At 34.4% G+C, this 25,159-nt stretch overlaps 1 protein-coding gene across 1 annotated transcript; it reads left to right on the top strand.

Moving 5' to 3' along the window:
• The first annotated feature begins 1,447 nt into the window (after nucleotides 1-1,447).
• Nucleotides 1,448-24,726, top strand: LOC140789230 (trafficking protein particle complex II-specific subunit 130 homolog). The gene is given in 22 exon segments (XM_073138835.1): nucleotides 1,448-1,616; nucleotides 3,996-4,225; nucleotides 4,340-4,521; nucleotides 4,962-5,145; nucleotides 5,274-5,364; nucleotides 6,160-6,320; nucleotides 9,938-10,027; nucleotides 10,167-10,325; nucleotides 10,647-10,708; nucleotides 10,876-10,966; nucleotides 14,276-14,433; nucleotides 14,553-14,772; nucleotides 15,658-16,203; nucleotides 16,476-16,533; nucleotides 16,536-16,687; nucleotides 16,986-17,373; nucleotides 17,460-17,550; nucleotides 17,662-17,746; nucleotides 20,381-20,564; nucleotides 22,568-22,839; nucleotides 24,058-24,148; nucleotides 24,240-24,726. Coding segments are annotated over 22 exon segments (3,735 nt in total). The 5' UTR covers nucleotides 1,448-1,552; the 3' UTR covers nucleotides 24,416-24,726.
• The last annotated feature ends 433 nt before the right edge of the window (nucleotides 24,727-25,159 follow it).

The following is a 25,159-nucleotide window of genomic DNA, read 5'->3' as shown; positions in this document are numbered from 1 at the left end:
AGTTGATATTCTCTCTCTTCACTATTTCTTCTATTAAATATCGGACATCTCACCTAAATTTCTTTCTATCTATCTATTCTTTTAAATATTAGTCATTTCACATATAGTTATATATTTTTTTCGAACTAATAAATTCTGTAAAAATAAATAAAAAATATTAAGCGGACACACTTTTCTTACAATGCGTGCATTACACCGCAATGCAGGTTTATAACCCCACATTATATCGTAGTGCGGGCTTATAACCATGTATTAACTTATAGTGCATATTTTAATTCTTCTAGTATATAGTTATTTTATATAAAACGCTTATAATATTGTAGTAACCTCATGGTGTCTATTTGTTTCTTCTAATGTATGATTATTTTATATAGATTGTGGGCTTATAATCTCATATTACACTACAGCGATGGCTTATAACTCTGCATTACATTGTAATGTGGGCTTATAACATTGTATTAACTAGTAGTGTATATTTATTTATTATTGTGCTTGGTTATTTTACATAGAATATGGGCTTATAGCCGCACATTATCCTATAGTGTCTCTTTATTTTCTCTTAGTATGTGCATGGCTATTTTACATAGAGTGCGGTTTATAACCTCGCATTATCTTATAGTTCATCTTTATATCCTCTAGTGTATTGTTATTTTATTAACCTCGCATTATCCTGCAGTGCTTATTTATTTAATGCATTGTTATTTTTATATAAAAAATACGAGGTTATTTTCCTTCAGTGTGGACTTATAACCCTGCATTACCTCGTAGTGCATAGTTATTTATTCATAGTGTGAATATATATTGTATTTTAAGTTTGCATTTTTAATAAAAAATAATATTATTTTATAAAAAATTATTTACTACTACTTTAACATATACTCAAGGGTATTGTCGTTGTTTCATTTAAAATAGCATCGATATCCAATACAATTTCATTATTCTTTAATATTTTAATATTAACTTTATGTCACATTAAATATAATTATTATTTATTATACTAGTATTGAACTAAACATTAGAATAACTTATTTTACTATCAAAAATAAATTATACCTATTCCACCCTTATTCCACAAGCAAACTCAGCCTTATATTTTCTACTTGAGAAAAAAAAATCACTAGACGGTTATATTAGCATATTAACCAAAGTCTAACCTATAATATCAGGTCTTCAGTCATAACCACTATTCAAATAAACTACTAAATATAATAATAAAATTTTAAACTAGAAATATTAGATCAGGAGTTTTTTATTTATTATTATTTCACTTTCCTTTGGTTTAGAACTTGGAAGATTCTCATGCAGACCCATTTTTGCTCAGGCCGGATCCGCCAACTTAGTTATCGGGTTTCGGGTCAAATTCGCAAGTTCTGATCCTCTGACGGCCGCCCGTCTACTGCGCCCGGACCGATAGTGTTGAACAAAGATTACTTACCAACGACTGGGAACAAATACTCTCTCGCACACCGTCAGATTTACTTCTCCTCTCACTTCTCCGATCCAAATTCTTCGATCTGAGCTTGGATTGGCCATGCAGACGCTGTGATCCGCCATGGCTAACTACCTCGCGCAGTTCCAGACAATCAAGAGCTCCTGCGATCGCCTCGTCATTGCCGGTAAGGCAATCCTAGATCTCTCTCCTATTTTCTCTTCCGTAGCGTTCTTGTTTCTTGGTGGATCTGATGTTCCGATGCTTGATCTCGGAAGCCATCCGCCGGTTCCTGTTTCGCTCTTCTTGTTAGGGCGCTACCGCCTTTTCCGTTCGTTAAAAGAGCTTCTTATGCCCCCAATTTCTCTTGCTATATCAACTTTGCTCCTTTGTTTAATTTTTTGCTATCTACTCCATCTATATCTTCTCAAAATTTACTCTCTAAGGGGTAAAATTATTACCTTTTCACCTATACAAGTTCTTTTATTGATGTTTTATCTTTTACGTTGTTCATGTCTAGAACTTCTCTTTTAAGTTCTTATCTGCAAGCCACCTGACCTAGTTCTATCTTTTTATTTTCCGGTTTAGCAAAGTTCATAACTTATACTTTAATTGCTCTAGATTTTCCTTTCGGCTAACTGATTGCCTGCATTTCTGTGTTTTTATGTAAGTCATCGTTTTAATACAAATCCGTTAGGAATTCAAAATTTTCAAGTTGATAATGTACCTTCTCTAGGTTTACATTTTCCTTGAGGACCTATTCAAGGTGTGAGACTTCTTGATTATACACTATCACATCCTCCAATCGATGGTGTGCTCTCTTTCTCGTCTTTGCATTTGTGCAGTAGATATGCAATTATGCATGAAGGCGATTACTTTCAAATGCTTGTCGAGCTACCTTGCTAAACTCTCCTTCATATGAGCTTCAAACTGAATGTTAGAAGATACAACACAAGGGCACAAAATGGAGTTGCCAAATAGTAAAAAACAACTATTTGGAAAAGATATTCTCTTGTTTCCACTTGTTTAGATTATTTCCTTGTGTAGAGGGCATTTCAAAATGTTGTTCTTAAGTTGCACGAAACTGAACTTTTAAGATAGCTCTGAAGGCAAAATTTTGCTTTAGCCAGAATTTTTATCACCAACTTCTAGCAGGAAGAAGTGAAGTTGAGAGCTAATTGTAGACAATTAATTTAAATCCTTCTTATCTTTGAGCTCCGCTCTAGATAACCATGTAATGTTGTAAAAGGCCTGGTTGATGATAACTAGTATTATATGATCATTACCTGTGTTTAGAATTATTTGATTATATATGATTATCTCCCCATCCACCAAACAATATACAATTAGCCCTGTTCAACATTGGTTTTATGCATATTAGATTTGACAATTGCTTTGTACATGGCATACTCGATAGTGGCTATCCCAAAAATACAAAATGCTAGTAACTCTTCTAGGTAAGTGAAAAGCATGTCCAAAATTGTTCCCTTTGATGCCTTTGTTCCATCCTACTATTTGTTGTGTTGAGATTGTGGCTTTCCCAAAACTACAAAATGCTAGTAAGTAGTAACCCTTCTAGGGTAGTGAAAAGCATGGCCGAAAGTGTTCCCTTTGACGCCTTCGTTCCATCCTACTCTTTGTTGTGTTGAGATTGTTGAGGTGAAGAGCTTTCTAGTGGTGGGACTTGCATTGTTGTTGTATAGATTTTTTTTTTAATTCTTATTTTTTCTAGGAGAAAATACATTTTATCTTTTTAATTGAGATGAAGAGCTTTCTAGTGGCGGGACCTACATTATTGTTGTATAGATTTTTTATTTTTATTTTTATTTCTTAGAAGAAAATACATTTTATCTCTAAATGACTTTTATTTGTGTCACTTAATTCCTTTGTAGTCCTAGTCTATGTGAAATTGTTAGCTTTTCTGTCAAAACTAATGGTGATGGTAATCTACTAAAATTATTAAACTTTTGACCATTTTGCCTTACATTATCTCTCTTTTGTTTTTTACAATGTGGAATAAAAGTAAGACAGATTGAGAAGAATGAAGCATACGACAAAACAATTTTTGCAAAATAAGCACTTTTATAATTAGTTGATGTAACAAAAAAATGGTATTTTTATCATTTTATATTAGAATTAATGTTTGTTAGGCATTGCATATATGTTAGAACTATAAGGGGGGTTAAGTGACACAAATAAAATTCAGGAGACACTCTAAATTTTTAGCCTAATTACAAGGGTGTAAATTGTATTTCTTCCTTTTTTTTTATACTTTGTAAACCTCAAAGCCACACGATATTCCTTGGGGCTTTTGCATTATTTATAGTACAAGACAAATTGAAGCCAGCATATCTCAGTGTATAACATTCATATAAGATGATGCTGGCCTACTTCTTGTTGTTATCCACATCAAAATTTGAGGTGGATCTTTTTTTCTTCCAAATGAAAACAAGCAGTATTACTTGATATGATCAGACTGAATTTGTTTTTTCTCTTTTTTGGAGTATTCTTTTTATGGTCAGTTTGGTTGCAGCTCATGTGTGGTAATCCTTGTTCTGTGTGCCAGTTGAAGATGTAAGTGACTTGTGGCCTACTGTCAAAGAGAGTTTTGAACAACGTCTGCCATTAACAAAGGCTTGTCTAAATAACAAGACTCGTAATCCTGTTTATGTGGACAAATTGCCGGCTGAGTTTATATTAACTACTGATGCAAGGCTGCGTAGTCGGTTTCCACAAGAGCAGTCTGTGTTTTGGTTCCGGGAGCCATATGCAACTGTTGTTCTTGCTACTTGCGAGGTATTCCTGGCATTCACATTGATCCTACTGCAGGCTGCTGTGTCTTGATTATTATGATAAGTTGATAACCCCTTTTCTTGAGTTAATTACAGGTTATCTCTTTTATTTGAGCAGGATCTTGACGAATTTAGGACCATTCTTAAGCCACGGCTCAAATTAATTGTTCAAAATGATGATCGAGAGTGGTTCATTGTATTCGTCTCAAAGGTTCATCCTAGTAATGACCAAGCAACTAAAATGGCAAAAAAAGTATATACTAGACTTGAAGTTGATTTCAGCTCCAAAAAGAAGGAGAGGTATAATACATCATTATTTACTTTTTATATTTAAAATATCATATACTCTAATAATGGATAGAGTTGTAAGTTGGCACAGAATCATCTCTTTCAACTATGATTCCTATTCCATTAAAGGTGCCCTCCGTCCCTTTGTGTTCCTTTCCATATTTTAATGATCTCATGCTGAATTCAATTTTCCACATTTCCTTAGTTCTTAATACAGTTCGGCCCAGCTACTATCTGATTTGAGTCATACATGCTGCTCTAGGCGAATCTGGTGAACCAGTTGTAATAGCAGGAGGCACACCAACTTCATTTATATCTGTTTAACTGAGCCATTTTTGCTGAATTTGTTTGACTTTGTTGATATTTTCTTTTGTCCTTTTTTCTTATGAAAGGATTGAATTTGTTAATCTAGGTAGCTGAACAAAATTTTGAATTCCCCATGTCTTATTCAGATGCTGCAAATTGGACTTACATGGAGCTGATGCAAGCTTTTGGGAAGACTTGGATTCCAAAATTGTGGAATCTATCAGGAGTACGTTGGATAGACGTGTTCAATTTTATGAAGAGGAAATTCGCAAGCTTAGTGAACAACGTTTTATGCCAGTGTGGAACTTTTGCAACTTCTTTATCTTGAAGGTATTTGACCAAACTTACTTGATGTCAACAGTTTCAAGTGAAGAAAGGGTTAGCTGTTGTCTGTTTCAATTTTCTCTGAAACTTTTTTTTAAGCTTTGCCTTTGAAGTTGATATTTCTTTTGTTCCAGGAAAGCTTGGCTTTCATGTTTGAGATGGCTCATCTTCATGAAGATTCATTACGTGAATATGATGAGCTGGAACTTTGTTATCTAGAAACAGGTTACTGCACATTTATTTTCTTGTTCACTTCATTGTTGTTATTATTTGACTTTTATCTATTTCTAGGTGAATATATGATGTTCACAATAGAATACTAATATATATGCTTCAAACTGCAATTCACTGCTGCACTATAACTTTTTTTGTGGTTAGATAATTATTGTTGATTGAATAATGGTTTGGTTCTTCTCCGTTTACACATGGATTTGTGTCATTTGACTTAGATAACAAGTTTTTGTCTGTCCTTTCACAACAATGGCCAGATTGATTAATCTGTTATGAACTAGATATGTTGAAAGTTTGAAACCTTCTCAAATTAAAATTATAAGTTATTCTACCAAAATAGCTCTACAGTATGCCTTTCAGTGGATATAAATTAAAATTTAATTAATTGGACAAGGCTTGATATCTATGGATGCTCTTCAGACTATAGAATTTGACATTGGACCTCCTCATTCTAGATTTTATTTTCCTTTTCTCCTTCCTTTTTTGGATAAATAATGACAATACGATAAATTTGATGCTACATGTTTACCTTGACCTACAATCTTCATACACCAACTGATTTTGTTCTTATCTTTTGAGATGTTCTTTTTTTGAGCTTTCCTTTTCACATCTCTTTTCCCATTCTCTGAATTTTGGTTGAGAAGGATGAAACCTTTTATCAATATTGTTGGAGAAACTAGTATATTTCCTTAGTGTGATAGTGGGCTATTGTCCTATAGTCATGAACATAGTTCCTTGACCTGTTTTTACCTCATCAATCAGCTCACTCATGCTTTTTCTCATATGCAGTAAATGCTCTTGGGAAGCACAGAGATTTTGGAGGGTTGGAAAATGGTGATGACCAGGCTGCTCTGCTGAATCCTGGTTTCAAACTATTAACGCAAATCGTTCAGGATGATTCTTTTAGAGAGTTTGAATTTAGACAATATCTTTTTGCATGCCAATCAAAGGTGTGCCCATTATTATATACTGCAGTATTCTCTTGCATTGCTCAATATATTTAATGTATCGTGAAAAGTTTAAAGTTAAATGGTACTCTGAGGAAGCATGCGAAATTAGATCAATTGTTCATTATGTATTTCTTGTATAGAACTAACATTATGTTGGCCAGTCCTTTTCCATCTTTATCTTAATATATTTCTCCCGAAAGATTTTTCTGAGTTAGCTTTTGCAATGAAGCTTCATAGGTCAATTAATTGACCTTCATTGGAGAGTCGCTAAAATTTTATCCTATGTTGCTTTTAGCTAGCTATGACCATTGATGATTTTACTTGTTGATACTTTAACTGCTTCAACTGGAATCTAGATTTCATCATTTCCCTTTTCCCCATAGTTCGCTAATTAAAGCAGCATGGAACTATTCTATTTTCATTTTCTCATTTGAGAATCTTAGTGATAGGTATATTTTTATATGTTATTTATGTGTGTAATGTTCATATACACATATTTTAGAGCATATATAAATGGCTATAAGAGTTTGTATCTTGTAAACACAGCCTTGATCATATGATCTGACTTGCAAAGTCCAAAAGATTACGTTTATAAATATTTGGAAACTTATATGGTCAATGATGTGCATCAAAGTTCCCGTAAGTCCCAAAAGTTTTGCATTTCCAAAGTTGGGTATATATGTATCTTGTGCATCTATTAAGAAAATAGTCTTGTTATAAGAATATGATGTAAACCATTCAGATCTTCTAGTTAGAGTCAATAGCTTATATCTAGAATTTACAACATCAACACTTTTAAGCAAGATGGTCGTGCCGAAGGCACATGGGCACCAATCTCTCGTCAGCATGCTCCCGACATGCCTTTGACAACCTCTAATAAATTATTAGGGGGGTATTAAAGATATTTTTAATGTTTTCGGCATGACAATTCTTAGTCTTTATTTTGAATAAACGATGGTCGTGCCAAAGGCATGTGCTTTGCCGATTCCCGCCTAAGACGCCCCCGCATGCCATTGGCGTGTATTTAGCACATTTTAATAAAATTTTTAGTGTATTTAAAGATATTTTTGGGTCTTTAGCATGCCAATATTTAGTTTTTAGTTAGAATATATGTACTAAAACCTACATTAGAGTTTTTATCCTTTAAATTATTTTTTTAAATGACCTATTTTATTAACGATATATTAATAATCTAATAAAAATATTATTCAACACATAATATGATTGAATATGTTTAGTAAAACTAATATTAATGAGTTAACACTTCATCATGTAATTAAAGTTTACGTTAGAGTCTTTTAATGCTATATTATTTTTATAAATGACCTATTATTAAAGATATAACAATAGTCCAGTAAAAACATTATTGAATGCATAATATAATTGAATATATTTGTTAATTGACAATAGTTCAATATAAAAACCAATACCTAATTGAATGTAGTTAATCAAACATGTTCTTATATAGATTTTAATTAATTTGAATGAATTTGACATATCAATTTCAGATTTTTTTTTTCTACAATTTGAGGGAAATCTAACTAGACTGAAATTTTATCCCTAAAATTATAAAATTTGGGTTTAAATCAACTCATGTGGAGTTAATCTATATGTTCCTATCAAGGATCGTCGTGTCGCCGACATTCCAACACGTGGCACGAGGGGTGGGGTGGGGGGTGCCGCATGTTACCCCTTCTCTCGTCAAATAGCAGCGATCTGCAACTTAAGTTATATCCGCAAATTGGATAGTTTTTATTCAGCCTGCTTCCATCATCATTTTCTTCCTTGTCAGGCTAGGGCATGTGAAGGGCAAGGGCGAGCGGTGAGAGCGATGACAAATGGCCAACAGGGAGAGGCGTGTAGCCTTCTTCTCTTTTTCTTTTTCTCTCCTCTCTTGCATGGGGTTGACAAAGTGGGTTGAGCCTCTACTCTTGTAGCATAAGTTGTGCCATAAGCGAGCCATCCTTGGTTTCCAACCAATTTTGATCCAATTTGAATGAATTTAACATATTAATTCTGATTTTTTAAAATTTAGGAGAGTTTTTTTTAGGGAAATCATGATTTTCCTTTGATTCCTACATTTCAAAGAGTATTTTTTTTAATAGATCTAGCACTAAAGAAAGACCCTTATAAATAATAGATCTACTAAAATTGGACTAATCTATTATTTGTAAACCCCAAGTTAGTTTCTAAAGTATGAAAACAAAATTAAAAAAAAAAAAAAAACTCATCTGGATTGGTACAGGTCAGCACAAGGTCATGTCAGTTTAGCACGCACTAGTGCCGTGTGCTGATACTCCATCGACATAGCCATCCTTGCTTTTAAGCTACATGTAAAACTCTAAATTCTCCCGTCTACAGTCTATGCACCTATGTACCCGTCCACATATTTATGCAAGACATATACATACATACATACATACATACATACATATATAATAATACCAGCTTATCTTATCCAAAAGTTAGCTTTGTGATGTTTTCAATAGAAATTCCAGCAGTTTTGAACGGTGATGGTCGTGCCACCATCGGCACGCCCCCTATAATATTTTTAATAAATTTTTTAGGATATTTAGAGATATTTTTAGGTCTTTGGTATGTCAATCTTTGATTTTTTTGTCTAAATATATGTATTAAAATTTAAAATCTACATTACAATATTTTATGATTTTTTATCTTTAGATTATTTTTGTAAATAACATATTTTTGTTGATATTCTTCAAAATTTATTTACTGATATTATTGCTCATTATAACGTCTCACATAGTCTTCATAGAAATAAGAATTTTATAATTTTTCGATGATATGATATGTATATTGAATATACACGGGAACAACCAAAGACAGCACGGGCACACCATAAGCATATGCATTTGTGGATATGGAGTATAATAAGGGTGTTGTGGCTCGTGGGTGTGATTGATATGATGATAATGATGATGAACTTATATCATCCTGTGGGCGCACCTCTCCTGATGTCTTGCTACCTATAAACTCAAGTCCTTCTCTCATTTGACTATAATCATATTGAGCTTGAGATGATCTCTTTTCTTTCTTCTGTCTCTGATAAATTCGGTTTTGTGGTTGTTCAGGTCTAGCAAATGAATTGTCATTCCAATTTTAAAAAATGACAAATAAGTTGTCATTTCAAAAATAACAAATAATAAAAGTTAATTAATGAAAATAAGAAAAAGTTAAAAAAATGGGTTCTACATGTCATATCATGTTTGTTAAGAAAATAAGTAAAGTTGATTTGATAAAAATTGATTGAAATAAGCTTTTTTTTTTTTAAGAAAGCCTCTACATTGGCACATGACCGGCACGAGGCTGTGCCGGACGGCATGTGGCATGACACGCGTATGTGACGGTCGGCACGGCTCGACACGGTGGTGTGCCATTGGCACACCCCGTGCCAAGTGTCGTGCCTCTACCGGCACGGCAAGTGCCCTGTCCGGCACGGCCATCCTTGGCTTTGAATATGATAGTACATTAGTACTTTATGATTTAGACTTGCAGTTTTCGATCTATAAGTCTAACTATTTTGAATCTTTTTTTAAATACAATTATGTTTATTTTTTTTATGTTCACTCAAATTGAGTCGTCTTGTTATTTTGCAGCTATTGTTTAAATTGAGTCGTCCACTTGAGGTTGCTGCAAGGGGCTACTCATTTATCATCAGCTATTCAAAGACGCTAGCCATGCATGAAGTAATGTATCTTTTGCCTCGTTCCCATTCTAGTCATCCTTTGTATTTCTAGCAACTGAATATTACAGGAAGAACTGGTTTGCAGAATTAGAAACTTCTCTTACTGAATAATACCAGCCTTTGTCTGTTTTTTTCCTCAGAAATTGCTATCATTTTGCTTTCAAGAAGTTTGGGTTATAAATGCTTGTTTGGCTTTAATAAATTCAACGACTTCCCTTTATGATGGTGGACTTGCACCTGATACTGAGAAAGAGTTCTATCGTCTTCAAGGTGACCTTTATTCACTTGCCCGAGTTAAGGTGAGAATCATATTCTTCTTGTATTTTCTCAATTAAGCAGCCTAGTCAAACATTTGATTGTCACAACTAGGATATCATGAGCCCAAACAATTAAACAATTTGTGCTGCTTTTGTTTCCATGGATCTTAAAGTTTTTTGCTATTTTAGTGTTTTGTGATGCTAAAACAGCTGAACATGTCAACTTGCATCTTTTACTAGTTGAAATTTAGCAAGTAATATTCATTATTCTAGTTATAGGCAATATTTTTAAGCTTTGAACTTGTATTTAGTATTTGCTACATTCATGGTTGTTTTATAAGATGATCTTGATGGATATTGCAGTTTATGAGACTTGCATATCTTATAGGCTATGGAGTTGACATGGAAAAGAGTCCAATTAACAGGTATAAATTTGGCTAACCTAAATATATTCAGTTTCTCATATTGCTGAAAGTACACAGTATATCTAAGTTTGCTACTGTTTTATGATCTGCTTGATCTTTGCCCGCCTGAAGCTTTTGTTTCTGGTGTCATCTAACACGGATCTCTGTGTTCAATCTTCTTCTGTCAGTGCTTCTCTAAGCATGCTGCCCTGGCCCAAACCAGCTACATGGCCTTCAGTTCCACCTGATGCTTCGGCTGAAGTTCTTTCAAAGGAGAAGGCAAGTCCTTTGTGCTGAAAAGCATACTCCTGTTATTATAAGTACATTATTTTTACATCATAAAGTTCCTTCCTGTGTTAATATTCTGCTGACGAGAATTTAATTGTATGATCATGAAATATCACTGCTTTTGCAGTTGTAAAGCAGAAGTTGTTTGTGGACTGCATTAGTGCATTCCACAGACAACTAAATTTGGCTTACAAGCACTCTGTGCACTCTAAAATCCTCACATTAATTTCTTTATTGGCCTTATCATATAGAATTAGTGCATTGTCAAACTAAATTTGAAGCTTAATTTTTTTTTGTAGAACAAATCTCTCCATGCCTTACCAAATACACTAATGCCACCTTTTCAACCTGGCCTTCGATGAATCAACTTGGTAACAAAGCAAGAGATATAGAGTTCAAATCCTACTAGACCTATCTGTCTATTAAATATTAAACCTCCACCTTTTTAATTCAAATCCATGTCTTGGGCCTACCGGAATGTTTCTAGCCTAGGATTGTTTAGAATAAAAAGAGGATTAAAACTGCTATTTTCTAAGGCCTTGTTTATATGTGGAATAGAGGTGAAATAAGAATAGCAATTTCTATTTATTAATACCAAAATAAGGGATTTATTCTAGAAATAACTATTTCTATGTTTATTTGCATTCTAGTATAGGGGTGTACTAATTATGTTTGATGTGATATAAAATGAAGGTAAAAAGAAAAATTATTAAAATACCCTTCGATATGATTGAAAGTAGATTGATTGGATAAATGGTAAATAAATTAATGTATTATATGTATGTAATGCATGCATATAATAATGTATTATCATGCTTTATGTTTTATGTATGCAATGCTATATAGAGTGTTGGTAGGTGTTCATTACTATGTTGTCGTCTATATATACATTGGATGCTGGTAGGTAGGTAATACTTTATCGTTGCTATCAATGATGACCATGCCGGTGGCATACCAGCATGTGGCACGAGGGGTGCCGCACGATACCCCTCCTAGCAGGTTTGCTGCTCGTCATCATTGCTCGCTGCCCCCCTAGCGAGACGCATCACTCGCAATGCACCTGAGCTAGATGAGCAACTTAATTTTTTAATCAACCCGACCCAATTGCCCCTTTCTCTTCCTCCTTGGGCTAGGGCACCCGACATGTTTGTTGCAAGTGATGCATCTCGCTTGGGGGGGGGGGTCGAGGATGACAGTGAGGTTGGCGGCGAGCGACGACGAGTAGAGAAGGGTGAAGGTGAGTAGTTGCCCCCATCTTTTCTCTTCCTCTCTTGTGGCACGTGCTGTGCCATGCCTATAGCATGGCCATCTATGGTTACCATAAAATGCTGTCCTAGGTGTGCAATGATTGGGAGGGAAGTAGTAGGTATGTAATTTCTTATTTTATTACTTACAGAAAGAAAGATTCGATTAGGTTAATATGTGGTTTAAATAGTAAATGTATTATTTTATCTTTGAATAAATATTTAATTTGATAACACATTGGTTTATTAATATTATACTTTAATGTTATTAGTACATGTAAAAATTATTTTAATAATAAGATAATTTATAATTAATTTTATTCTATCAAGTTATATATTATATTATTAATAGTTTTTTAATATTTATATTTATATTTAAGCATATTCTAAAATAGTATCTAATAATAATAATTTTTAAAATGTACTTATTTTCATGGAATATTTAATTATTGACATTTATACTTTTTAAGTTGATTTTTATTCATTAGTGTAAAACAAAAAAGTTATAGAACAATAGATTATAAATATATATTTTTTAAGTCCAATTACATTATATTATTAAGAAATTTTGTAATATTTATACTTAATCTTAAGAATTTACTATTAGAATAATATATTATTATTATAATTATTATATGAGGTGGTATTATGTATTATAAATGTTTGAGAGATGAATGATAAATTATGGTAATGTATTGATAAGATGATTGAGGGAGAAGAGAGATGAGCGATAAATTATAATAAGATGTTCGAGAGATGAGAGAGAAGTAATAAAGTATGATAAAATATTTGAGAGAATTTGTAGTCAAATCAAGAATAAATTGATAATTGAGTTTATGTATAGTATAAGATGTAATTTTGATGAATACTATTTGTATTCTGGAATAAGACTATTTTGATATTTAACTATTATTTGGGGATAAAGAATTGTATTTCGGAATTAGAAAAAGATATTTTGGAAATGAATGGGGGCTAACATGGTTAAGTTTTTAGAGTAGTTGGTAGGTTGACAAGAATAATTTATAATAGAAGTTAATAATTTGAAATGTCAACAATTTTTTAGCACATAGATATTTCACTCCTTCAGTTTATTTGCATGGCTTATTTGACGACTTTTTCTTGGAGAACTTGATCCTTATGCTGTATCACATTTCAATTACTTGACAATTTCTCTACATTCCTTAGACCTTACATCCTGTCCGGTCCATTATTACTGATTTGCAAACATTACAATTCCACTTTGGTGGTGCATTGTTTGATGTATCATTAATAAATGCCCCAAACTCCATGATAGCATGCAGCTAGCTGCTATTAGCTTCGTACTTAATGTAGTTGGATTTTGTTCCATATAGGGTGCATATTGTGTAGAAGATTTGTGCATTCAGGGTTGTTACTATTATGCAGCACCTCCTGTGCACATGCCATCTTTGCCGGCAAACCTACTCTTTCTAGAAATCTCAATGTACTAAGTACATAAGTAGTTAAACACTTGGACTCTATCCACATGGAATAGAAAGGAAGGACGATTGGTCACGCTTACTCGCAAGCCTGATAGAATTAAAGTTCAGCACCTTTATGAAGTTTATTATGAGCAAGCTTGACTTTAGAAATTTTACTTCATGGTTATTTATTGACTATGTACTTGCCTAGAAAACCTGAGGATGCTATGTATTACACGCTTCCGGTATGTTATATGGCCATCTATGAGTGATTTTAGTTTGGAGATCACACAGTACACTACGACAATAAATCTGCAGAAACTTGGTAATCATTTGATGGCTCATGGACAGGGAAGGGACGCTTAGTTTCTGTTTTTAATTGCAAGGCTGAATTAACTTCCAAAGCAAGCAACTTCTATTGTGTGAACATCTCTTGTACTGTAGAGAACTTCGTCATGCAGGATAACTTAGACAAAGCTGTTAGACTACTGCAACTAAAAGATCAAGATAAGTTGAAGGAAATGCTATATTTTGTACCATCCATCCTCTGAAATGACATCTTACAGCAGCTTAATTCACAGAAAGTATATTGAAGTTGTGCTTTCTTCTGAATGCAGATGTTTCTTCAAGAAAATCGTAGAGGAAAGCACTTCAACATTCACAGGAAAGCATTGCCACTAGAACCTTCTTTACTTTTACGGGAGGCTAATCGTCGTAGAGCTGCCCTGTCCATTGGAAATGTGTCCGAGTTACTTGATAGTCATCATAATGATGGGTAATGATTGTTTAGACAATGATAATATATGGTTTGGTTTTGTCTCATAGATGTTCTTCTTTAACTTCAAAAACATCAAGCTTCATTTGTGTTCCATTTATGTTGCATTGTGTGGGCAGCTCAGGTCTGGATGGAAATTCAAGGTTCTCTCCCAATAAAACTAATGCAAGTGCTACTATGTCAAGGACATATTCTGTACCAGCAACTTCTGAAGGCTCATTGTCACTTGATCGCCCTATGAGATTATCAGAGATCCATGTTGCAGCAGAGCATGCACTGAAACAGACGATATCTAATCTCGATTTATTGAGTTCACTATCATCACTGCAGGAATATGAGGTACTACAGATTTTTGCATTAAGATTGAGCTATTTACATGTTTTCGCCTCTGTCAGTAGGTTGAATAAAATAGCTTCAATTAAATAACATTCTTTTCGGATCTAATTGAGCATTTTTATCTTTTCTAATTTGTTTATCCCTTTGATATCAGAGACGAAGATTATTTCACTTTGTTCCCTAATTTGATACAAAGTTACAAACTCCTAGATGGCTAATATCTGATCTATCATAGCTGGTCAAATAAGTCCATCTATCTTTTCTTCTTGTGGAACCTTTTAAGTTTCAGTCCTCCCCTGCTTCTGGGGAAAAACATAAATGATGATATCTTTTATTTGTTTCCTCGTGATAGAAGATTATATGATTTTATAACTTCTTTTCAAATGTGGCATTTTCTTTATCTACTTTTTTTCATACTCGAATGTATAGCTGCCATGAACCGCACATCTGGATTTCATTGATGGAGATGAGAGCACACTATTTATTTGATCTCAATCTCTGCTCGTTTAACTTTTTATACCACCACAGATTGCATATGAGGAATGTTTTTCAAATGTACAGACATACAAGCTATTTATGAAGTATAAACCCTTTATGCACCTTAAATTTGGGAGCTAATTCAATAGATTCCGTAGCTCTGAGCTTTAATTCTGGTTAGCGAAAATGACAGAGAGCCAGAGATGACTCTTTGCAGGATTTTGTCTTCAGGTGTATAAACTAGTTCGGCTGTTCTGTCATGTTTAATTTGTATGCTTTTGGTTACAAATTTGATTTATTTGTCATGGAAGTTTGCAAATGTCCATGCTATTAGCCTCTAGAAGAGGCTAATTGACTAGCAAACCCATTAAAGCAAACTAGCTTGTATTCACTTACATAATGTGTTTTCAGCAAAAATATATGGAGCTTACAAAAGGAGCTGCTGAAAATTACCACCGTTCTTGGTGGAAAAGGCATGGTGTTGTCCTGGATGGAGAGATTGCAGCTATACTTTTTAAGCATGGAAACTTTGATTTGGCTGCAAAATCATATGAGAAAGTTTGCGCACTTTATGCTGGTGAAGGTTGGCAAGACCTATTGGCTGATGTACTTCCGAATCTCGCAGAATGCCAGAAGATTCTTAATGATGAAGCTGGCTACCTTTCCTCCTGTGTTAGATTATTGTCTTTGGATAATGATTTATTCTTGAATAAAGAGCGGCAAGCTTTCCAGTCAGAGGTTGTTAGGCTTGCTCATAGTGAAATGAAGCATCCAGTACCACTTGATGTCTCATCTCTAATAACATTTTCTGGAAATCCTGGTCTGCCACTTGAGCTATGTGATGGGGATCCAGGTACACTGTCAGTAACAATATGGAGTGGCTTTCCAGACGATATTACACTCGAATCTCTTAGTTTGACACTGTCAGCTTCTTATAATGTGGATGAAGGTGCCGAGGTATGCTTTTTGTTTTTCATTTTTTTATAAATTGTTTGATTCTACAAAAACTTGGTGGCATATTTACAAAGTCTTCCTGGGTTTCATATATATATATATATATATATATATATATATATATATATATATATATAGTGAACAATCTATTAATTTGGGGGTGAGGGAAGGGGATGGCATGGTCAGTTATGTATCTTTTATGTCAGGTGGCTTATTTGGTAAGTTGCAATTTTAATTTTATGACATAGGGATATGATTGGTTTGCCGTTTTGTAGGCAATTGAGAGTTCCAATGCTCATATACTTAAACCAGGTAGAAATGTCATCACTCTTGACATCCCCCACAAAAGCCTGGTTCCTATGTCTTGGGTGCTCTTACTGGACAGATTGGCCATCTACGATTCAGATCTCATGGCTTCTCTAAAGTTGGTCCTGAAGATAGTGATGATTTCATGAGTTATGAGAAGCCAACAAGACCTGTTCTCAAGGTATTACTCTCAAAAGCTCGCTTGTATTGTATTAGTTTATGGAAATCTTTTGTGGTGTTTAATTTTCTGAACTTGTTAACTTTGTTGTTGAGAAACTTGCAACTCGTACAAAATTAATGGGCTAAGATAGTCGATCTAAACATCGATAATTCAGTATTATTATATCTAAGTTGATAATTTCAGTATTATTAGATATTATACAAAGTAAGCCAGGAGTCAAACAAAAGAGTATTTTCTCTAGTGCATTTAAGTGTTCATGTTCATCTTATGCATTTAAGTGTTTGGTGTTGCTCTTTAGGTGCTCAAGCCTAGACCTTTGGTTGACATTACTGCTGCAGTATCATCTGCATTGCTTATGAATGAGCTCCAATGGTTTGGGATAATTGTTAAGCCGATAAACTACTCTATGAAGGGTGCTATTTTGCATATAGACACGGGTCCAGGGCTAATAATCGAGGAGTCTCATATGATTGAAATAGAGGATCATTCAAAGGCTGTGGAGAGGGCAACTTATGCTGGTGACTCCAACATTACAACAAGCTCTGCCACTTCTGCTAGAGTATTCGAACAGGTGTTGCTTCAAAGTGGTAAAATAGAGTTGCCTGATTGGGCTAGTGATACAACTACTATTGTGTGGTTTCCTGTTCGTGCTATTGATGACAGGATTTCAAGGGGAGCATCAGCAGGTTTGTTCATTATAGCTAAAGATATATGTATCACATGCATATGGGTAGAGTAAGGTTCCAGATTTCTGACTTTAGTTTATTTTCAGTCTTTCCTCAAAAGCAGAATATTGTAGATGGAATGAGAATGATTGCTCTGAAACTCGAATTTGGAGCTTTCCACAATCAAATATTTGAAAGGTAACGTTCATTTTCAGATTTCATTCATTCTTTTATCATGAATCAGGTTTATCAGTTAATGAGATATATGTTCTTCAAAGTAATCTTTAACACCATATACTTGGTTTCCAGGACAATTGCAGTGAATTTTACTGACCCATTCAATGTCACAACACGCATTGCAGATAAATGCAGTGATGGCATTTTACTTTTGCAGGTATGGATTCTCAACATTGTAGAAGTTTCTTGAAAGTTGTGGTTATTGGCTATTATAATTCTGATTTTTTCAATGTCTGTTGAGTGTTTGACTTTCTTTTATCTAACTTATTCTTTTTCTGTTTTTTTACTGTAAAGAACCAAAGATATCATAACTGCTTTTATTCTGTGAGATTTTCAAAAATCAATACACAAGATTCACACACCTAACATCCTTGTTTACACTTTAAACTTGGTCATCTCAATTAATCTTATATTGTGGTGGTTTAATTAGGAAGGACAATACGTACAACTTGCAACATTCATGAGGTTTCAAATAGGGGTATTGATTGAGCTAATAAACTTGGAGCTGCTCAAGCTTGACTCTTTTTGTGGCTCAGGTTGAGCTCGCTTGTTTAATAAACGAGCTGAGTTTGAGTTCTTTAAATAGCTTGAATAGTAAGTATATAAGTAGTGATGTTTCCTAGGTTATACATATTTGTCCATGAGGTTTAAGTTTAAACATTTTTTATGGTAGTATAGTTGATGCGAGCTATGTACAATGCATGATTCATGGGTTCAGAGCTGGCGCATGCTATAAGATTTTAGCTTTTCTTTAATATTTCAACAAAGACTATTTAGGTTCACATGATAACATTGGCCATTTGTTCACTCAACAGCACCTTACATTGGCTTTGTTATGGTGATTGAGAAGCACATGAACATGCTGGTTCTAGAGATTTAAATGTGCTACTTGTCGACTTGGAATTAGGGGTGTCAAACTGATATAGAATTTTGGGAAAATTTCAAAAAACCCTTGCATTATGAATTTTTATGGTTCAAACTCTACCCTATCCCTTTTTATAAAGAAACCCTTATCTCTTACCAAAAGAAATTCCAATTTACACCCTATTATTACCCAAGGTTCCAAAAATCGGTATCGGGATCGGGATCGGCCGTCCGAAAAAACGATACGTATCGGCTGTATCAGCCGTATCGGCCGCCTGTATCGGATCGGACTATTTTAATTAAATAAAAATTTTAAATATTATTAAAAATGTTGAGAAATTTCTAAAAATTTAGAAAATAAGAAATAATAATTACTCACATATAAAGCCTAAAAAGTAAAAATCTCTTTTTCTCCCTCTCTTCTTTTCTATCCCTCTAACTGTTAGTCTAAAGTATTCATTCTCTCCCACACTCTTTTTTTCTATCTTTTTCTTTCTCTCTTTTTCTCACCCTTTTTTTTTTAATCTTTCCCTCTTCCTCACTCTCTCTTCCTTTTTTCCTCTCTCTCATACCCCATTTTTTTTAATCTTTCCCTCTCCCTCACTCTCTCTTCCTTTTTCCTCTCTCATACCCTTTTTTTTTTATCATTCCCTCTCCCTCACTCTCTTCCTTTTTCCCACTCTCTCTCTCATACCCTCTTTTTTTTTTAATCTTTCCCTCTCTTTCTCACTCTCTTTCTTTTTCCCACTCTCTCTCTCCCTTTCTCTCCCTCACTCTCCCTTCCTCTTTTTCTCTCTCTCTCTCTCTCTCCTCTCTCTCTAGCTGCCGCCTTCACCACCTACTGACGAGGCCGAAACCGATCGGGATAGCCGATCCGATCCATTTCGGCCGACCCCACTCGAGATCGGTCGAAACTCGAATCCTTGCTATTACCATCATAATACCCTAATTTTACCAAATAAAAAATTAATTAACTAAACTTTTAATATTATTATAATACCTTGCTCGGGAACAGTTTGAATACCCATTGACATAGGAATAATTTGAAATTGAAAATATAAAAATTAGTCGGAAGAATTAAAAAAAAAATGACATAATTGTGAAAGTAAAACCATTACATATGAGCTCACTATGAGCATTGATGAGGGTAATCTTAGATATTTTTAAAATATCACCCTTGAATATGATCGAATATTTCTCTTTGACTTTTATGTTAAAGTGAAGTGAGTTATTAAACTCAAAGTGTCGAATGTATTTGTTTTTAAAATTGCAGAGACATTTTAAGAAGAAGTGAGAAGCTGAGGTTTGAACCAAAATAAACCCATAAGATAAGGGGCAAATTTCCCTAAAATTTTTGAAACCAAGCCAATTGAGTCAAATTTGAGCCAGCTTGGTTATTGAGCTTGCCGACGAGCCATTGGATCACTTGATCAGTTGAAGCTTGAACCTGTGTCCAATAGATTTTGACCCAAGCTTAGCTAGGTTGAGGTCACTCGAGCTCCCCTTGTTTATACCCATACTTGGAATTTTGTTTGGTAGACTGAGCTTGAACATGGTTGGTTTAGCCTTTAAGGGCGAGCCAACCTGGAGCTTCACATAATCCACAGCTCATTCAAGCTTGAGCTGAGCACTATCCTGCTGCTGTTAGTTTTGAGCTGTGACCCCAGCTATCAGGAACATTCAGTAATCAATGGTAATCACAACCCTTCTTTCTAGGAAAAGAATGAGACTAATAGGTTTGTTTATGAAGAAATTTTTTTGCTGTGTACATGAAGTAGTTTGGGGAGAAAGTTCTCTTACGTGGATTACTGGTTTGCATTAGTACAGTTGTACACAATGTTGTAACCTCTCCAAATAGTATGAAAGAATTAATGATCTTCATCGAAATTTATTTTGGTGTTCTTTTTCAATCTGTCTGAATATCTAGGTGATATTGCATTCCCAAGTGAAGGCTACCCTGAACTTATATGATGCATGGCTAGATCTTCAAGCTGGATTTGTCCACATAGGCAAGGGTGATGGACGACCAACCTCAAGTTTCTTCCCCCTTGTTATCTCTCCATCTTCTACAGCAGGAATCTTATTTACTATACGCTTAGCTAATACCAGAGGTAAAATTTTCACATTCGTTTAACTTAGAGAATATGTTTGGGCCGTTTGGCTGTCGAAGTTAGTGATTATTACAAGGGTAACTTCTGGAATATTCACGTTGCACTTTCAACTTATTACACCATTTTTATAGGTTATCATGCATGAGACAAAGTATGCCGTTATTCTGAACTAGTATAATATGGGTTCATATTACCAATCTTTGCTTAGTTTAGTTTATTATTGTTTGTTGGGGACAAAGTCATTCATATGTATTGCTTGATATAAATAATGATACATCTTTTGTGCTCTAAGTTGTATCCATTGTAATAGGTGTATATCCTTTCAAAAGAAATAAAGGAAAATTTCAATTTCACACCATGCATTAGTGACTTGTTTTGTTCAAAGTTCAAACCTTTTCTTTCGACTATTTATAAATCGAGCCCTATGTCCTAAAATAGTCAAATAACCTTATCTTTACTATGAGTGATAGATTGTAACTTCGTTCTTTGGTAACTTAAATTTTACCTACATACTAAATTGTCGATAATTATGAAAACCTTTTATAGATAAACTTCAATCTGATTCTTTTTTTTTCTTGATCAAGATTCTTGAACTATGATATTAAAATATTTTCTAGGTTTTCTTGTTCATTGAAAAATAAGAAAGTAATCTATTATGCTTCCAGCAGATGAGAAAGAAACTGCCACCTACAAGGTCCCTAGTGGTCTCTGTTAGACTAACATGAACTAATTTTTCAATTGACTGTCGCCAAGGAAGAACTGCTAATTAAGCCAGTATATTGTACTCAAGTTTTCATAATCTAAAATTTCTAAATGCGGCCGAGTCTACACAGTTTTATATGTGGCTTCACGTGTATATATGTGGTGCCATTGCCGCCCACATGCCACAGGCCTATTAGAATGTTGATCTGGACGAGAAGAGATTATCACTATTGGTGCAAGGCTTTTTGATTTTGTGACATACTGATATTCACAACTTTTTCCTTGCCTTCTATATGTTGTGCATTGATGCTACCATGTACTGGTACTTTATAGTTCTTAAGTGGAATTTCTGTGCACTCTTTGTGCATCTTTGAGGTGTGAAGGAAATTTATAAAAAAGTCAATGACAAGACTGGAATGGTAGCATTGATCAGAATTTTTGGTTATAGAGAGGGTAGACAAGCGATACAAGAACACTGTGTATGTCATGAATTTTAGTCTGATCTAGACAACCAATCATATGAGAACAATGTAGATGTCACAAATTAATCTGATATGGTGGGAATGAAAAGAAAAGTGAAATGCTGATCATTAGATTCTTGAAATTTAAAGGAGGTTCAGAAGAAACTAGATAGTCCTTGTGAGGAAGTTCATAAAAACTGTTGCTATTGGATGAGTCCATTAATTGGATGGGAGCAGATAGGGGATTCAATTATTTTTGGATTGATTATATGAGAAACGTTAGTCGTGCTTTTGTCTATTTAGTGTACATATTTCTTACTGCTATATCTGATTTTGATAATTCAGTTATTATTGGTTACTGGATCTCATCTTGAAGAACTAAATTATGGCGCTTCCTTGTTGGTAAAAAACATTAGCGATGGTTATAAACAGAGTTCATCCATATCTATCGCCTTATCCTATACAGATTTATAAATAAACAACTGTCCTCTTTTAAGTTTAAGATTATGCTGTTCTAACAAGTAACAACAATTCTAATAAAATGACTGAAATATTAGCAACAGAGTGTGATTGTACCTTTTACCCAATAGAGAAGGAAAAGTGTGAGCATAGCTTGGGCTTGTATTCCTATGGCTTTCTGTTACTTTTCTAGACATGATGGTTCAGACTATTGATATGGCTCTAACTTACTATTATTTTTTTGATGTCTTGTATTCTTTCCTTCCGGTTGACTCTATTCATGTAGTTGATGTCCATCATTGCTGGTTATTTTCCGTAACATCTTATTTGGTTGTTCACATGAATTGGTTAGATTAGTTAAAAAAATGTTAAATTATGCAGATCAGGAGGACGGAGTACAAACAGACAGCTTACTAAATATTAAATATGGAATTATTGGGGACAGAACTGTTGGAGCGCATACAGCAGTGTCAGTTAAACCTGGAAATCATGGGGAGCTTCTGTTCAAGAGTGCACTTGTTTTGCAACGCCCTGTACTTGATCCATGTGTAGCGGTTGGCTTTCTTCCATTTTCATGTGATTGCTTGAGAGTTGGACAGCTGGTCAATATGAGATGGAGAGTTGAAAGATTGAAAAATATAGATGAAAACCGAGTAAGTCCTGTACAATATTTTTCTCTTGGAATTTGAAATACTCAGACTTCTATATTCCCTAGCTGTGTTTTGGATTTTCGTTTTACTCTTTTAATAGAATTAAATTGGAATGATTAAAATGGAGAAGTGCTTCTAGTGTGTTGTGTGATCATTCATTCTAGTGTGTTGTGTGATCATGGTATACCCCTTATGTTGGAAGTAGATTTTTATAGAACGGCCATAGGCTTGACAATTCTTACGGATTAGAATATTGGGCAACTAGAAATCAACATATTCATCAAAAGTTGGGTATACCCGATCTTAATGAGGGTGTGAAGGTGGTTATGTGGCACTTCCAGAAAAGATGGAATAGGGAAATGATTATATTGGACAAAAGCTAGGTGTTGTAAGAAAAATTATGCAAGAATAGATTAAGGTAGTTTGGACATGTCCAAGGAAGACCCACATAAGGCACCCATAAAAAAGAGTGTCTTCATTCAAATAGAAGGTTCTTAAGAAGGAAAGGAAAACCAAAACTAACACTAGGAAATTAGGTAACGAAGATATGATATTTGCTTGAGTCGGCACAAACCAATGCACTAAATAGAATGGAGAAGCAAGATCCATATATCTGACCCCAAATAGTTGGGACTAAAAGCTTTGTTGTTGTTGTTGTTCTTCTTCTTGTAGAGTTCTCTAATAACCAGACTGACATAAAGGTTCTAAAATCTCATGCTCAAAGTAGAATCATAGTTTGCTTTGATAATTTAATGCATCTAGCACTCTCTGATAAAAAATCAACTGCTCAACTATGAAGTTTAGAATTTGGTTATAGGCTACTAACTTACTAAGAGTAATTGGATGTATTTTAACCAATAATGTACACCCTTTAATCCTCTTTTGTTTTTTTTCTTCTTTTCTTTTGGTGAAAAGAACTCTTTGATGGAATTGTCAGCCTAATGGTATCCAAAGCACGTAAAAGACTCATTTAGCCTTTTGGACATGATTTTTGGAACCATCCAAGAGGATGCTTTGCCCACTATCATAGCAGATAGGCAAGAAACTATTTAGGTGCCTGTTCCAAAACAAATTTAGTGAATGGGCCTCCTGGTTTTGCTTCTGGGAATCAAAACATGTTAGCATATGTACATGCATAAACAGGTTTCAAACAAAGATACAGTTGTTCTATCTGTTTCTTGCTTTGGAATTGATGAATATTAAGCGCTATTCACTTGACAGGCTGAGGTGCTGTATGAAGTTGATGCCAACCCACAGAACTGGATGATTGCTGGGAGGAAAAGAGGACATGTATCATTGTCAAAAACACAAGGCCTGTATTATAACTCATTTCCATCTTTATCTCCAATATCTCTTTGTGGATATTCTATGCACACCCAATTCTAATATTAGCAGAACTGCAGGTTCGAGGATAGAGGTCACAGTTACCTGTGTCCCGCTGGTGTCCGGATACGTGCGCCCGCCGCAGCTTGGTTTGCCTGATGTTGGTGATGCAAACATTAGCTGCAATCCAGCAGGTCCTCACCTCGTCTGTGTCCTCCCACCTATGCTTAGCTCTTCATATTGCATACCGGCGTGATTCTCATTAGCTTTATATATTACGTGCTAGCATGCTTCTCATAGATAGTCTTTCATATTGCACACCAGCGTAATACTTGTTCATGAGTTTTCATCTTGATCTTTCTTGTTCATTTGTTTTAGTACTCCTGAGGTTGTATATTCAAGGTCTTTTGTTAGTTTCCTTTTATGAATCTGTGAAGTTTTGTTCTTTATTTCCATTTGTCTTGGTCGAGTAAATGCTTAAAACCCTGGATGGATGCAAGTTGAGTGGTCATTCGCCAGTCAACAATCTAAATGGAGCCTCTAGAGTATGGTTGTCTCCTTGCAGAACTCGAGTTTTTCATGATAAATTTCGTGTCTACTTCTTTGTCTGGTGCCAAATATTTTGGGGGAGAATTAGTCACTTGTAAAGTAGTTATCCATGTTTACCACTAAAGAATGAAATCAAACTCTAGATTCAGAAAGAAAAGGATCCTTGAATATATATATATATATATATATATATATATGCATAGCGAGAGAGAGGTTTTCTAGCAGTGGTCATACAGTTGCCACTATAATGGTGAAATATCTTATGGAGGTTTTGACCAATCTATTGTTACAGTGGAAAAACATTACCATTTTACTTAGTTTTCAATTATTTACTAACAGACTATAGTTTTCTTGTCATGTAAAAGGATGATGAAGTGGCTCGTGAGCGGTATTTTGGGCATTTTAGTTTTTTTTTCATTTTAAAAAGTAACATAATTTTTGGGACATTAAA

This window comes from Typha latifolia, chromosome 5, assembly GCF_019914945.1.
Source record: "Typha latifolia isolate L0001 chromosome 5, TyphaL0001v2, whole genome shotgun sequence".
Lineage (NCBI taxonomy): Eukaryota > Viridiplantae > Streptophyta > Magnoliopsida > Poales > Typhaceae > Typha > Typha latifolia.
This window is presented reverse-complemented; position numbering and strand designations above follow the sequence as displayed.